The sequence below is a fragment of the Arachis hypogaea genome, chromosome 17 (genome assembly GCF_003086295.3).
Source record: "Arachis hypogaea cultivar Tifrunner chromosome 17, arahy.Tifrunner.gnm2.J5K5, whole genome shotgun sequence".
In the NCBI taxonomy this organism is placed as follows: domain Eukaryota; kingdom Viridiplantae; phylum Streptophyta; class Magnoliopsida; order Fabales; family Fabaceae; genus Arachis; species Arachis hypogaea.
In genome coordinates, this window is record NC_092052.1 from 118,409,677 (window position 1) to 118,426,132 (window position 16,456).

A 16,456-nucleotide genomic window follows, 5' to 3' on the forward strand; every position below is an offset into this window, starting at 1 on the left:
AGAGATTGAATGTATTTGGATTTTATGCGAACCTTGGAAGAGAAATCATAAAACCATGCTTGAAATTCTTTCTCACACTTGAATGATTTTGGATTTTGGGTTGGATATTGTGACATTTAATCTGCCCACTACTTGGATTTAGGAAAGTATATGGTATAATCAGGGAACAAGCTTCATCTCTCTTCATGAATAATTAGACCAAGGAATTGGCTGATTATCAAGATTTGAGAGATTGAGTCACCAAGGAATTGGGGCTCAATCAATCATGATTGCCAAGAGGTCAATGAGTTGCATGATTGAAGATAAGATGAAATCAATTAATCTGGAGAATGCAATATCTCTTGATCCCAATGTTTATTTTATCTTTCTTTCTTTTATTTACTTTATGGTTATTTACATTTTCTGTACTCTATATTTCCAACACTTTACTTTCTTGTACTTTACTTTTACGTCATTTACTTTTCTTGCACTTTATTGCTTTCCTTTACTTTTACGTCATTTACATTTCTTGTTGTTCATCACTCCAATATGAATAGTCTAACTAGGATAATCAATTAACTATTGTTTGCTTAATCCGTTAATTCTCGTGGGATTCGACCTCACTCTATTATGAGTTATTACTTGACGATAATTCGGTATACTTGCCGAAAAGAATTTTTTGTAGAATGATACATTAAATTTCCACGTATCAGCGATGGTTTCTGGAATTACTGCATCAAGACTTGGGTGATTACAAACAACATGGTTAGTGTTTTATTTCAGACATGCAAAAGGTATTGTTGTTGTTTATTGCTAGATATCTTAATTAATGGTAGTAATTGAAGATTGCTATCTATAACTACTGAGTTGTAAATCCCTTTATTGTTGTTTATTGTTAGATATCTTAATTATTGTTGTTTATTGCTATATATGTGTGCTGAGTAGTAAATCTATTTATTGCTATTTAGAACAATTGAGTAGTTGATGTATAAATTGGATGCTGCATAGTTGATGATTGCTATATATTGGTAGTACCTATTTACTCTGTTGAGGGGCCAATGTGATGTCACTTACACAACTTTAGGGACCATTCTGAGTTCATTAATACAACATGAGGGACTTTTTTGAGGCTCGATTAAAAACTTTAGTACTGACTTTTTGGTTATGCAGGGACTTGTCCATCCAGTTTAGGATGTGTTCCCAAATGTCCATCACAGATTCTGTGTTTGGTATTTATGGAGGAACTTCAACAAACAGTGGAAGGATAATCAGGTTAGATGTTTACTTTGGGAGTATGCAAGGTGTACCACTCAAGAAGGGTTCATTAAAGGATGAAAAAATTAGAGAGGCTAAATAAGAATGCATGGACTTATCTCTGCAAATGGCCAAAGGACTCATGGAGCAGGGCATTCTTTAGTAATGCACCTAAAATGGACAATATCTGCAATAATGCCTGTGAGGTTTTCAACTCACGGATCAAAGAACCTAGAGCCAAGCCTATTATCACACTGTTGGAGGAGGTCAGGATATATGTCATGAGATCTATAGCCAGAAACAAGATAAAGTTGAGGAACAATATTGGGATCCTACTTCCAATACAACGAACCATGTTGGAAAATATAAGAAAAGAATAAAAAAAATTGGGTTCCCACATGGTCTGGTGATGCAGATTATGAGAAATTTGAAGTTCATGGCTGGTCGAACCAATATGGTTGTGGACTTAGGCAAGAGATTATGCACGTGTGGTTTTTGGCAACTAAGTGGTATGGTCTTTTATGCATATTTTTAGTTGTTTTATTCATGATTTGCAGTTGAAATTTTGTTTATTTATGGCTCTGAATTTCTGTGTAAGGATGTCATGTGTGCATGCATGTGCCGCATTGGCAAGGGCTAGTAAAAAGTCAAATGAATTCTGTCATCACTGGTTGACCATGGAAGCATACAACAACACCTATTCCTTCCATATAAATCCACTTCCTGGTCAGGCATTGTGGAAAAAATCACCACATAACATATCTCAAGCACCAAAGTTCAAGAAAAAGCCAAGGCCAATTAAGAAAAAAGAAGAAAGGATGCTGATAAGGAGCCAAGTAAAGGCAAGAAGCAGAAGACCTCTCTGAAAACAAATTATAAAAAATGACATTATTGCTATTGTGGTGAAAAAGGTCACACCAAAAGGAATTGTGGTAAGAGGGCTGTTGACGAAGAATCAACTGCTATAGCTGCTACAAATATTGATGCCAATGGAGGTGAAGTCAACAATTCTGCTCCAACTGCTGCTGTAAATGGTGGTGATGCCACACTTGTGCCACAGGCTCAAGTCAAAATTCAGCTTGATCTTAGTCAGCCTGTTTTGTCAGAAACTGATGACTCTCAACATGTTCATATTATTAGTTACCCATATATATATATATATATATATATATATATATATATATATATATATATATATATATAATTATGTAAACACTCTTTTAACTTTTCTTAGTCAGTTCAAATGTTTCATACATAGGTGCAACTCCCTTTTGTTCGACCAACCAAACTGCCTCCTAAGAAAAAGTTGTCCACACCTAAAAACAACACCCCATCAACAAACATACCAGCTGCCACCACCCAACCAGCCAGCTCCCCACCTGCAAGCATTCCATCTGCAAGTACTCTACTAGCAAGCACTAATCCACCTAATCCAATGCAAGGTGCAACACAGAAAACTGTATCAAGACTTGCAATCATAATAAGATTTGTGCCTAATCTTGGATTCAAGCCACCCGGAACTAAGAATTAATGACTTATATTATTATGTTTAGGGACAGATGGTGTCTTTGTTTATTTGTTTTAGTGAAGTAAATTGCTTTGTATGCTTTCTTAATTAGGATCCTAGTGTTGGAGATTTTAGTGTTGGAAACTTATGAGGCCTATATTTTAACAACTCTGGTGTATATATATATATATATATATATACTTGGTGACTATTGTTTTGGCTATATAGTACCTTCTTTGGATATATTTTCTACATTATGAATATGAATTATAACTTTTTGGAATTGATTGTCAGATTTTTTGTCTTATTTTGTCCTCTTATATACAATTAAGATGCATTCCAAACACTTTCCATTTTATTGCAAAACATAAATTAGGATCTTATGATTATGTAAGGCCTTAATCATGAAAACTTTGACAAGAATTATATTATGGATGAATATATTAGTAGTTCATATTGTTTCTCCAATTTTCAAAATATGCAAGCACATTAGTGTCAAACACTTTAATTTGCTTTTCTTTCAAACAAATAGACAGGTACAAGTACAGGAACAACATATACATGTCATTTGTTTTTTATCAGATAAAATTGGCCAAATTTCCTATCCAAATTTGAGAGAAGAACAACTACTGTAATCCATAGCATAAGTACAAACACCAAAATTCTACCTATTTTTAGAACCCTAACTTCAGACTCTAATCTTCCAAGTTTCCAAGCAATCTTCATCTTCTATTCTCCATTGTTAATTGAAGGACTTGTTCTATCATCACATGTTATCACATCTTCTTCCAGAATTTTATCTACCCACAGAAATAATTCACACCACCTCTTACCTACAGTCTGCACCCAAGAAAGTGAACCAACCAAGTTATTTCCAGAATTACAACAAACAACAACAACAACCACTTACATTGTAGTTTGGACAACCTACGAACGGTCTCCCTGGATTAGAATCCATCGCTGACCATCGCAACACTGGTCTCGACCCGTACCCACACCATTCTGGCAAATGCGAATCTCTGTTTTTGTTCATTCTCCTCGTAATGCTTCCAAAAATTGTGGGTTGTTCGAGCTCCCAGCTGCGTTGCTTGCGCTAGCCATTACCGTCTGGCTTTGAAGATTGAGAAGAGCGAAGTGACGAGAAGACAATGGATAATGCAAAGAGTGATCTTCAAAATTGGGGATTAGGGTTTTTAACTTCAATTTAAGGACCAAATTGAATCAAGAAAGTTTACTCATCTACATCAGCTAGCCTTTAGCTTCGCCAGCATGTCAACCTCTGGTCCAGATCAGCTTTCCGGTGGCACCAGATGGACGGAATGTGTCGGAAGGACGAGTCTGAGTCCCAGAGTGCAACTTCAGGGACAAATATGGGTAACTATTAAGTTCAGGGACTACTATGAGGTACGAGTGTAATTTTAGGGACCACTTTGAGACTTAGCTCTATTTAGTTCAGATGGGAATGAATTTCAATTTCTTAGTTAGCAACTAAGTGAATGGGCTTGGATCCTTAGTTTGAGCCATTTGCTTGTTCTTGGGCCAATTCTTTCTTTCCTTCATTCTTGTAGTTCAGCCACTCATTTGTTGGATTAAACAATGATGATATGAGTGCTTCATTTTAAACTGAACCAATGTTGGGCTTCAATAGTTTGTTGGGCCTGTTTTCTTGTTCCTTGTGCCAGTGTAATTAAATTAATTTTTACACACTAAACAAACTAATCACATACATAATTACCTTTTAATCCAATAATAATATTTAGCCATCATTTATAATATGTTTTTAGTTTTTCAAACTCAACAATAATAATGACAAAGAAATAATTAGGATAGTGTTTTTCCTAAAAAATAACTTAATAATAATAATAATATTACATTCATTAATTAGAAGATAATATTATTATTGATCAAAATCATTACTAATATTAATTAAATGATAATGTTAATGAAGGCTATTAAACGAAGAGAGCAAATAGAAATAAACAAATTTAAAAATCTACAAAAATTACAACTTAAAGAAAAAACTTATGTAATAATAAGAGTTAATTACTTAATTGCTTATTCGGGCATTGAAAAAAGAATTACTAAAAGATGTTATTAACAAAAAAAATTCCTGAATAACTTTAAAATTTGACAACTGGGCGCGTGACTTTACCAGAGGCCATTTTCATTGAGTATAATGTGGTAGTGGCCACAGAAATTAGACAATTTGACTACCTCTAAAGGTAAATTATTGATCTGATATTTTGAACTAATTTAATCAGAATCTATTTTCGATGCCTAGATCATTAATTTAGATCGTCCAATTTCGATGATCATTTTAGCATTATGCTCATCTAAAATGAACTCTAGAAGTCTTGGGCACATTTGAAGAATTTTAAAATTATTTAGAAATTTTTTTTTGTCAATAACATTTTTTAAGAAAATTTTTTTTTTGTTAGTACTTGAATTTTTCAAATTTCGAATTAGTAATAGATGAAATGACAATCTATAATTGTAAACAAATATGTGGATCAATTTTTATATAGATAAGATAGATAGATGGATGTATTATTAAGCTCTTTGTTTACATTTTGTAAAAATGAAATATCAATATTATTATAACTACAAAAAAAAAAAAAAATCAATATTGTTATAATACAACAAGTCATAGGATCCAAGCAGATTGGTTAAAATGTTGGAGTGCATCTGATTTTATGAGACAAAAAAGTTCTTTTAAAATTTAAAGGTAAATTCTATCGCACTGCTATAAGACCGGCTATGTTTTATGGTACGAAGTGTTGGGCGGCCAAAGGGGAGCACGAACGTAAGCTGAGTGTAGCAGAGATAAAGATGTTGAGATAGATGAGTAGACATACACGATTTGATAAAATAAAGAACAAAAATATAAAGGAGAGAGTTGGAGTAGCACTCATTGTGAAAAAGATGGTTAAATCGCGTCTCAAGTGGTTTGGACATGTGGAAAAAAAAAACTGACAAAACACCCAGTCACGAGAGTGGATGAGATGAAAGATGGACAAGGGGTAAAAAACAGATAAAGACCTAAGAAGACCATCCATGAGGTTGTCAAACGAGATCCACATGTAAACAGTCTCTCTGTAGACATGATACATGACAAAGCATAATAGCGTCGTTTGATTCATCTAGCCGACCCCACCTAATGGGACAAGGCTTTGTTGTTGTTGTTATAATACAACAAGTCATATTTATGGAGGTTTTAAATATTTATAACATCATAAATTTTTGTTCATATAAAAGGGACATGATCTACACTATACAAACTTTTAATCCAAGAGAGGATTTTATAAAAAATTATTGCGATATATATATATATATATATATTCAAAATTAGCTGGAAAGGCAAGCCTCAATTTTCACTCACGACATTCAACAAACAAACATGTTGTGGGCACTCTTTTATCAAGCATGGTTTGAAGCTTTGAACAACTTCGACTAAATTACTATTTGTACCCATAAAAGATACAGACGTTGACAAATGTACCAATATAATAATAAAACGACAATTGTAACCATGGAAAATGACCTCCGTGTGCCAAGATTACCCAAACGTTGGTTACGTAATTGGTCCGTCAGGGTACTCTTGGCACACGGAAACCATCTTCTGTGGTTACAATTGTCGTTTTATTTTTATATGAGTACATTTGTCAGCACGTTGTATCTTTTATGGGTACAAAGGATAATTTATTCGAACAACAATAAAGAAGACAAACCTCTCTAGAATTCAATATGTAAGTCATAACTCAAAAAGTAAAAGGAAACAAAACAATAAGCCAATCATGTTTTATCATCAGGAAAATCAGCATCAGTTTGGGGAGGCAACGTATCCATTATCATTTGAGGGGGGATCATGATGTTCTTGTTGTTCGGCATTCATGAGCGCGTCCATATCCCTTATTGTTGTCCTCAACACATTGCCAACTAATACTGCCAAAGAAAAAATGGTCATAATGTATTAGATTCTTCGAAATTGAGGGCACCGAATAAAATAAGAAAGAAAGAGAGGCGAATTACCAGCAGCAGTTCCAAAGGTCGAGAGCCATAAGATCTTCAAGCCAGGGCTCTTCTCTTTGGGCATGATGAACTCCAGCTACCAATTTAGTGTGGACAAGAACTGTCTACCATGGGAAGTGATCCGTTTGAATTATTTTACTTACACATCTTTTGGATTGTTTAAATTTGAGGAGACGGGGATAACGTAATCCGTTAATTAACCTTAAATCAGACAAAATCTCATCCTAGATTCCTAGTGAACCGCATGACTTGTCTTATTGTTTAGATACTAAATCTTTTTTTTTTTCAGTCCTGTGGAAACTCACATATTCGGACAACTGGATCAATTAGCAACAAAATAAATCAACATTAATGAATCAAATTATGAAGGGTATTTACATCACGAAGACTATTTACCACTCATCTCATGATAGCCTCTATAAACCTAAAAATATCTGAGAAGTAAATGCTTCCCAAAGTAAAATCACTATATAGGTTATTTTCTCTGCCAGTAAAACGCTGGAAACATCTCCCGTTGCTACGAAGTGCAGATGATTACCTCAATAGTTCATCATATGATCCTAGTGCTTCAAGAATGCTTTCTACCCAGCTGCAGCAGGAGGAAGGTTCTCAGAAACGGATTGTATTAACAAGATTTTAAAGCAACAAAGAGAGCAACAGAATTCTGTTCGTACTAAAAATCCTGATATAATGAATTATAATAAGAATGATTTATTGAAACTGGAGTCATTCCTATGTTACCAAAGCCTGATATATTCAAAAAAGAAATATAACGGGGAAATAGAAATCAGCTTTGTTAAAAAGAAAACTTCTACATGATGACAGGCAGGAAAATTGTACTCAGCACATAGAATAGGCACTGAATACTTAAGAGAAATGCACATAGAGGATTTGCGATTTACCCTTCCAGGCCTGGTTGTGTTGGGTAGTACACATTTCTGAATCCTAATCTTCTTGCCATTGCAGCAGTCGTCTCGCCAATGCATGCAACAGAATTGTTCCACTCTGAATCAGAAAGAAGATTCTTCCAAGCACTGTAGCAGCGGATGACAAAAACCAGTAAATTTCGTTTCTCTTTTCTATATATATATAAAAGGAAGAATGAAAAATAACTGAGTGAAGTGCTAAATAAATAAGACTGAACTTGCTAAGAACAAAATTCTACTTATTTCTATTTAGAAAATTAAAAGTAAGACGGCCAACTTGCCAAATACTCCAGGATTCTTGTAATATGATAGTATTAGGCTTAACTAGTAAGGGACAAAGACGGCACCCAGTTAGGAAGTTGAAATAGTTTATTGGATTCATTGTGTTCAATACATATATCTAACAAGCAAAGAACTGAAATACCAAATCCAAACATAATAATAAATCATTTCCTAGATTTGAAGTAAATATGAATTATTTTAAAATTCAAGAATCAAAATTCACAATAAAAAAGAGAAAGAAGAAACCAAAGGCTAACCGAATAGCAGATGGTGAAGCTACAGTGACAACAGGGGCAGCAAGTGCCTGCTTAAGAACCATTTGGTCTACATTTTGAACTGGCACCTGCCAAATAAGTGAGAATCAAACTGTCCTAAATTTCCAAGAAGACTGAAATAGATCACTTTGACATTAGTAAATATTACATTTATAATAATTAAATCTAATTAATGACATAAAACACACATTCAACATGTGGTGCTTGCTAGGAAGTACTTAAGTATTGGACCGTATATATTTTTAGAAAAAAGGAAACCAGCACTAAAGCTAAAATCTTTTACCGTTGTGTATGTATTCATCCTAATAACCTCAAATCCACGCTTGGAAAGTCCTTCCTCTGGTTATATAAATATCACACAGATGATTAGCACATCAATTAGCTTGAAAATAGCAAATGTTATACAAAACCCAAGTTTGAAAGGTACAAAATAATAACTCTATTACCAATCTCATTGCTGGCCTTTTCAGAAGCAGGGTATAGAACAGTTGTTTTATTTCCAATCTTTGGAAGTTCTGTAGCCAAAACCTTTCCTGTTGCTGAAAATCATCAAATCCATATTAAGTTTCACTTCCAAAAGACTCGGCTTAAAATTCCAGATTCACACTAAACAACATGTTAATCTACTGTGTGGTTAGACTCCCTATTCACTTTCACTAAGAACCACGGAAGCACAGAACCTAAGCAAAGCAATCTCCTGCCCTGCCCTATCAAGATGCATATCTTGGAACTACCCACATTTTCCTCTAATACCCCAAAATACTTGCGAGTTTTGAGATGTTACTTTATATTTCTTAAGTCAGTTATCCAGCTTGATAAAGAAGCAAAAATGGGGAGCATAATACAAATTCAGCATACATGAATACACACGGATACCTTTTGATGGTGCGAAGGCAACATCAAGCAATTGATTTGAAGACTGCATAGCTTCCTTGAAAATGCTTGCAGTGCCGGCGCCAACAACGCCTATTTTGACATGAGGCATCCCAGCAGCTCTAAGGACAACAAACAAGGCTAGGACAATCATTTGTTAAAAAACAAAGTATTTAAGAAACAAAGTACCAAAAGAAAATGATGTAAAATTGCAAATAAAAAGAATAATACTGTAAAGAATGACATAAAAGGAAACCTTTGTTTCTTGTGCTATTTTGTCTATAATAATTTATCTGTACAACTACGAAATGCATCAAACAGTTTTATATAAGAAAAAATCTTGCGGCAATTTCACATTTGCAAGTATGACAACTCAGGCACAAACTAGATTAGAGATCATATAGACATTTGGTTCACATGTAACATAACAAAATTGCATTTCAAGTATTCCGGCCATAGGACTATAAGTTACAACAGAAGGCAAGGGCTATAAAAATTTCGTTAGGGAAAACAAACGATACAAGTCTGAAAAGAGAATTGATGAAAAAATATTATCCTGATGTTTCAGCAAATTTTTTTCAAAATCATTTAAAATATTCCAGTAGTTCCACATAAAGTACTCAAACAAGATCTAAAATCTTACCTCCATGCCTCTAGAAAGACTGAACCAGCTTCTGGGGAAGTTATGACAATCCAATCAAACACATTATCTGCAAGTATCAAGCATCAATTGTTAAGCAATTAGGCGCTTATAAGCATGAGTCATGTGGATTAGAAGACATACACAAAATAAGGTAGTGACCTTTTTAACTTAAGAAATCAAAGATCTGTCAATTTGAAATTTCTCCACTCTACTTAGATGCAAGGGAAGACCTCCATGTACGCACTCCCCAACCAAGTTTCTTAAAAATTACAGTATGAGCACACATGCTGAATGTAAACCTAGAGGGAAAACAAAACCGCATCTCTATATTTGGTGAAAATCAAACCACTCTAGTCATACTAATTTCATACATTATCCAGGTCAGATGAAATACCAACAGTCTGAGACAGCATAGGAATCGTCTTACATGTCACCACGATCTATAAAACTTAATGAAAACAAAGTCTTCAGCATTTGAAGCACAAACTCTTTATTTTCGGAACCATGTGTAATGGGAAATAATCCATCAAGCACCAACCCAATAAGAATTTAACATCCAGAATATCATCACTGCATCTTTCTTCCCATTAAGTGCACATAAATATAGACATTCCTTTTAAAACTGGTTTAATAAAAGATAATTAGTTCACATACAATATCTGTACAAGATGAAAACAGCATGATTCGAACTTTACAAAATATTTGCATATACACAAGGCAGGTTTTTCCTAATGCTTACCACTTAATACAGAAGGAAGCCTATCTAAGTCCACTCCCGGTGCGTGCTCAATGAGAGGAAGTTCCAAACACTTGATTTCATGTTTGGCCTGCAGCAAAAATTGGAATTACAGCAATAGTTTCCGGGAATGTGATCAGTTAAACAATATGAAAAACAGAAGCTATCAGTTGGATCTCCATTTACCCAACTGATCATCTTTGTGCTTGAATATTTTACAGACAAATTCCCAATGGAAGAAGATATGAAGGAAGATGAAATAGTAGTAGAAAATTAAATACAAGTTATGAGGATATGCAGCATCAAGATTTGATCAAAGCATTACCTAACCTAATGAAACCTCTATATAAAATGGTTGGAATAGAATCTTATGATACAAGTAGGAGCAGATTGCCAATTTAGGTGAGTGGGAAAAATATTAAACTAAAAAGTGAAAGACTGACATGAAAACGCAAAAAAAAAAAAAAACAAAAAAAAAAACAAAAAACAAAATACAAAACAAAAAATGAGCATGATGAACATGTTATACTTTATCAGTCAGGTTTAAAAGAAAAGCCAATGAAGTTCAACCAATTAGTGTTCATTAACTAATAATTCAAGATTATAGGGCACATGTTTCAAACAGGAGAGTCTAAAGTATATTCTCTTTAATCGATCCTTAAACTCGTCTACATTTGAAAAACCTGCGGTGATCTGCAATATGACATGAATGAATTTTGCTACGTAAACTATACTAGCACTATATTTGATTGATAGAACTCACGAAAAGCAGGACCTAATGCAAATTTAGGAATCCAAATCCAACATCTGGACGTTTGTCTTTTCTTATATTCAGCACTTTCTTTCTTTTAAATTAACGTGGCTTAAAATAATCATATAATAATAATAATAATTTAAAATTCAAACACCTAAGAAAACAGGAAACAAAAGAAAGAGAAAAAAACAGTACATACAATAAAGCATTTCATTTCAACCTTTAATCAAACACCTAAATGACATAACGGCTTAGTTGAGAAGGAAAAGAAGGAATGAAAGGTTAAGTCGGAAAGAGAAGAAAATCCAGCTAAGATAACTGAATGAGAATCGGAATAGAGATGAAAACAGAAGAGTTAAATTGAGTATGAGGCTGAGAAATAAAGCACATTGTTGTAGCTGAAGCAATGCAGAGGAAACAAACAAATCCAAGGATCATAAAAAGCGAAGGTAAGGTAAGCAACGAAAGGTGAAGAGAGAGAGTAGAAGAGTTACGCACCAGAGCAGTAATAAGCTTGGCGTTCTTGCCACGCTCTCTGGTGACGACAACTTTGGGGGAGTAATTGGAAGTGGAGGCGGAAGCGGAGGTGAAGAGGGAATCGGTGGCCGAGGCGGAGGCGGAGGAAGGAGATGAGCGTTGAGGAGGGAAGAAGATTCGTCGGTGGAGTTGACGACCGTAGGGGAGAACGGAGACACAAGCAGCATGTGCCATTGAAACGTGTTGGGCAATGGACCTTGTCCCCACTCCAGCTGTTACAGTTTTACAGATCAACCCCCTTCCTCCATTCTTATTTTATTCAATTTCCATAAATATCTTCCTTTCTTTTCATTTAAACCCAATTTTATAATCTCTCTGATTCTATTCTAAGATTTACTAGGCCCTAGCGACTAGGGACTCGAGGCCTCGATGTAAAATAATTCAAGTTTAAAAATTACTAACTTTTTACTTTAGTTTTTACCTATACAAAATCTATTTGAGAGTAAGTAATAAAATGAGGGTTTTGACAACGGTAAAATTAGAGTAAATCACGTAAATAAATCAAATGAGTTTTAATTTTATATGAATGTCCTAAATATAAATAGGAGTTAATAATCAAAATCGTCCTTAAAAGATACTTCGATTTTCATATTCGTCCCCAAAAAATAAAGTTAATCAAAATCGACTCCGAAAGATGACGGACATGACCACATTCGTCCTTCTGTCATCTTCTTCGATGAGGTGGCTAACGTTGGGTGACGTGTTTCCTTAACTGCCAGCGTGACAAATGCCTACGTGTACGTTGTTGTTGCTGACAAGGTAAGTATGTTAAAATAATTCAAATTAATCCCTTGGATGATGAATCCTAATCCTAAATTCAATGATAAATAAGTCGCAGTCAACAATCAGAGGGCCATATAGTTAGGTAAAACTTGAAATTGTTGGGTCGTCGGGAGGATGGAGACAGGAAATGGAGGTCGTAGTGGTGGTGTGTCGTTTCCGTTGCACGACAGTAACGGTTCCAGCACTTCAATGCGAATGAGGAGAAAGATTCATGAGGAATCATGTTTCTGCGGGTTGAAGGCTGTGATAAAAAAATCTGGGACAGCAGAGAACCCAGATAGATTATTTCATGCATATCCAAGGTACCGAGTGAGTAATGTTGAAAAAGTTGAAGGTTTTCCATCTTGTTCTGTGTTATTGGATATTTTTCATTGTTTTCTTTTCTAATTTATCAATTTGCAAAAAAGCAATCACTATAATTACTTTAAGTAGGTTGATGAAGATGACTATTAAGCAGTGGTTGAAGGTGGTGCAAAAAAAGATTATAGAACTGATTTGTAGGTTGAAAGTGATTATGATGAATAAAGGGTGAAGGTGGAATTGAGATTGGGCAGCTTGAAAGTTGAAGTTAGATTTTTGAAACTGTTAATAATTTTCATGTTTGTGATAGTTGTAATTAATGTGATCCTTTGTTGTTTGATATGTACTTCCAAGTAAACACAATTCTATTGAATTGTAATGGTGTATTGAGTTGGATGGATTGAATGAGACTAGATGTTTGAGTAGTGTTGTTTAAGATTAAGTCCAAACTCTCCATTATTGACATTGTGAAATATTACAAATTAATCACTATCACTATTGCTATAAGATTAAGCCATAAATAGAGTAAGTAATCAAAGTAAGTAGTCATAACATTGTGGTGTTATTGAAGGATAATTGTCACATTATCTTAAAAATAAGTACCACAGCAAATCTATGAGGTATCCAATCCTAAAAAAAAGACTACACCAAAAGAAAAGGGCACATACAACTTTCAGATTACAGATAACCACAATATTTAATATAGTACTTTATTTTCCCTATATAAAAAAACCTAAAATAGCCCCATACAAAAAGTTAAGGCAAGTAGAACACATTGCTTTCTAATCAAAGTATTTTATCATTCTTCCTTGGATGCTTGAAGTATGGAGTAGGCACAAAAGTCATAAAATTAGCCAGCTTCTTAACAGTTGCAGAACTTGTCCCTTTGATAGTCTCAGTCGAGATAGCCACTGGTGCAGCTGCAGTAGGTTTAGGGGAGGATCTAGTTCTTGCTTTTGCTTTAATCACCTATAATTTAGGTGGCCTAGCTACAACTTGATCCTACATAAGCCAATACCAAATGCACTTGTTAGCTGATAAAATAAAGGTGATATTTTTTACAATTGAGTAGTGATTATACAACCTGTTGTGTATCTTGGGTTGGTGGAATGCTTTCAGATTGGCTGATGTCAATCTCTATAGAAAGCTGGATGGGTGATGGAAGTGAAGGCAATGGTGCTACTGCTTCTAGAGCATTATCATGTTCAATAGGGACAACATTGACTTCAGGGTCAGCACCATCTGCAACAGGAGCAACAACTGCTAGTTGCAGCTGCATCTGCCTGGCATATTCCTCAACATTCACAGCTTTCTTCTTTACACAGCCTCTTTTATTGTGGTCAATCTCACCACAATACATGCATCTGATTGGGTTGTACTTTTTCTTCATCTTTGTCTTTGACCCAGTTGGTTGTTCATCCTTCTCCCTTCTCCTTTTCTTTGTCGGTCTTCCAGGTTTGGGTTTAAATGGGGTGGGACTGGAGCAGAATGTGGTGTTTTTTTTCATAAATCCTGTCCTTTAATCGGATTGACATTGAAACAATAAGTCCTCCTATACGCTTCCATCTTCAACTAGTCATGACAGTACTCTTCAGCCCTTTCGTCATTCTTATCCTGTATTGCTTATATTGCATGCATACACAGCATACCTTTCCAAACAAATTAAATGATTAATTAAAATGTGTAACACGAATAAAGATAACTTATCTAAGTGTTGAAGTTGTTCCCTGTGAGTTGCCAAAACCTACAAGTGCATATGTGCTTTTCCAAGTCAACAACCATATTGGTTGGCCAGCCATGCACTTCGTATAATTCTTCTTTTTCATTGCCAGACCACTGAGGAGCCTAATGGCTAGACAATATTGTCATTACTTCAAGTCTATTTTGCTGAACAGAGGGCAGAATTCTTTGATAGTTTTGTAACTTCTTCCTATTGCCAATCATACTCTTCATGATGGTCCTTCTAACTTCCTCAACTAAAGTCAGGATGCGCTTGCTCCTTTCTTTCTTGATTTTGGCATTGCACGACTCACATGCGTTGTTGCATATATTATCCACCTTTGGAACCTCACTGAAATGCGCCTTTGTCCATGCATCTTTCGGCCATTTGTCAAGATACTCCCAAGCTTTCTTATTTATCAACTTAACTCTGATCATGTTTCTATTAAACTCATTTGTTGTCCTCGACCAAGCACATTCCCACACCAAATCTTTTAACTCACAGCTTGACCACTGCTTTGAGAAATTGTGCCACAAATGCCACACACAGAATCGATGATGAACCCTTGAAAACACCTCCTGAACAGCAGGGATTAAACCCTGCAGAGAAGACAACCCACATAAAGATATTTAATCAAATTAGTCCATCAATAATTTTCATTAAATCAAAACGGTCCCTCAATTATTTTCATTAAATCAAATCAATCCTTAGAACATATTATCGTGTATTAATTTCATCCTTACCTTCTGCATGTCTAAGATGAAGCACCATTTGTTCTCTTTGTAGTCTCCTAGATCCTTGTGAAGTAGCTCTAGGAACCACTGCCATTTATTCTTATTTTTCACACTGACAATAGTATAAGCAATCACAAAGATATGATTGTTAGCATCTTGTCCACACGCTTTCAGGATTTGACCCCATGCAATGTCTTCAGAAACGCTACATCCAGTCCTATCAAAGGTCTACAACCTGCCTTAAACCCCCTCTTACAGGCATCAAGACAGACATAGAATCGATCAAACAGGGGAGAACTCTCGGGCATGAGGATGACACCAACTTGTATTGTGGATCCGAGGTTGCTAGTCAGTAGCTCATTAGCATAGTCCTACACCAACCCATACTGTGCTATTTCATCACCCTCTACAACCTTTCTAGTAGCTTTCAAGGCTCTAGTAATACATGTGCTATTCAAATACACATTACACTTTCTTACAAACCATTTATAAACCTTTCGATGCTTCATAGTGGGATGTTTCCTAAGCTTAGGTACTAGTTTACTAAGTGACAAGTTTGGGTGGCAACTCTATTCTTCCTCCTTCTTGGACAGGTGTGACTATCAACTAGATTTTTAATTTGCTCAGACCCGTCTTGTTTGTTACATGCACAATAACAACCCATGGACAATCTTCAATCTTACAAACAGCTCTAACTCTAACCTTATCGTTCTTTATGAATAAAATATTTCTACCCCACTGAATTGTGTAATCCTTAGTAGCTTGCATAAATTCAGCTTTTGACTTAAATATCATACTAACCTCAAATTTCAATAGTCTAAACTTGGTTTTCTCATTAAATTGAGGATATAGAGTTGATGATTCTTCATCGGAGTCCAACTATTTACCAAAATCTTTTGAATGCTATGAGTCAGCATCAGAGGTACTTTCAAGGTCATCATCATCCTCATCTAAATCTGCCAAGAAAAAATTCAACACATAAACTATCCTAAATAGTTGCCAAATAAATCAATTAACCAACAACCATAAGGAAGTAAACATACTAGAGTCAGAGCTTTGTTCATCTTCAGAACCCTCATAGCTAGAGTCATCAGTTTCTATTTCTTTATCCCCTAATCTGGTCT

The 16,456-nt window shown here is 35.0% G+C and overlaps 2 protein-coding genes across 2 annotated transcripts; both read right to left on the minus strand.

Moving 5' to 3' along the window:
- Positions 1-7,095: 7,095 nt before the first annotated feature.
- On the minus strand, positions 7,096-12,095 carry LOC112765328 (uroporphyrinogen-III synthase, chloroplastic). The gene is made up of 9 exons (XM_025811234.3): positions 11,757-12,095; positions 10,508-10,595; positions 9,769-9,835; positions 9,129-9,247; positions 8,699-8,791; positions 8,536-8,591; positions 8,235-8,320; positions 7,672-7,803; positions 7,096-7,358 (listed from the first exon to the last, which is right to left on the minus strand). The coding sequence occupies exons 1-9, from the start codon at positions 11,967-11,969 to the stop codon at positions 7,304-7,306; spliced, it is 909 nt and encodes a 302-aa protein (XP_025667019.1). The 5' UTR covers positions 11,970-12,095; the 3' UTR covers positions 7,096-7,303.
- Positions 12,096-14,723: 2,628 nt separating this feature from the next.
- LOC140180702 (uncharacterized) lies at positions 14,724-16,127 on the minus strand. Its single transcript, XM_072221980.1, has 4 exons — positions 15,978-16,127; positions 15,515-15,703; positions 15,342-15,419; positions 14,724-15,197 (listed from the first exon to the last, which is right to left on the minus strand). The coding sequence occupies exons 1-4, from the start codon at positions 16,125-16,127 to the stop codon at positions 14,724-14,726; spliced, it is 891 nt and encodes a 296-aa protein (XP_072078081.1).
- Positions 16,128-16,456: the final 329 nt, after the last annotated feature.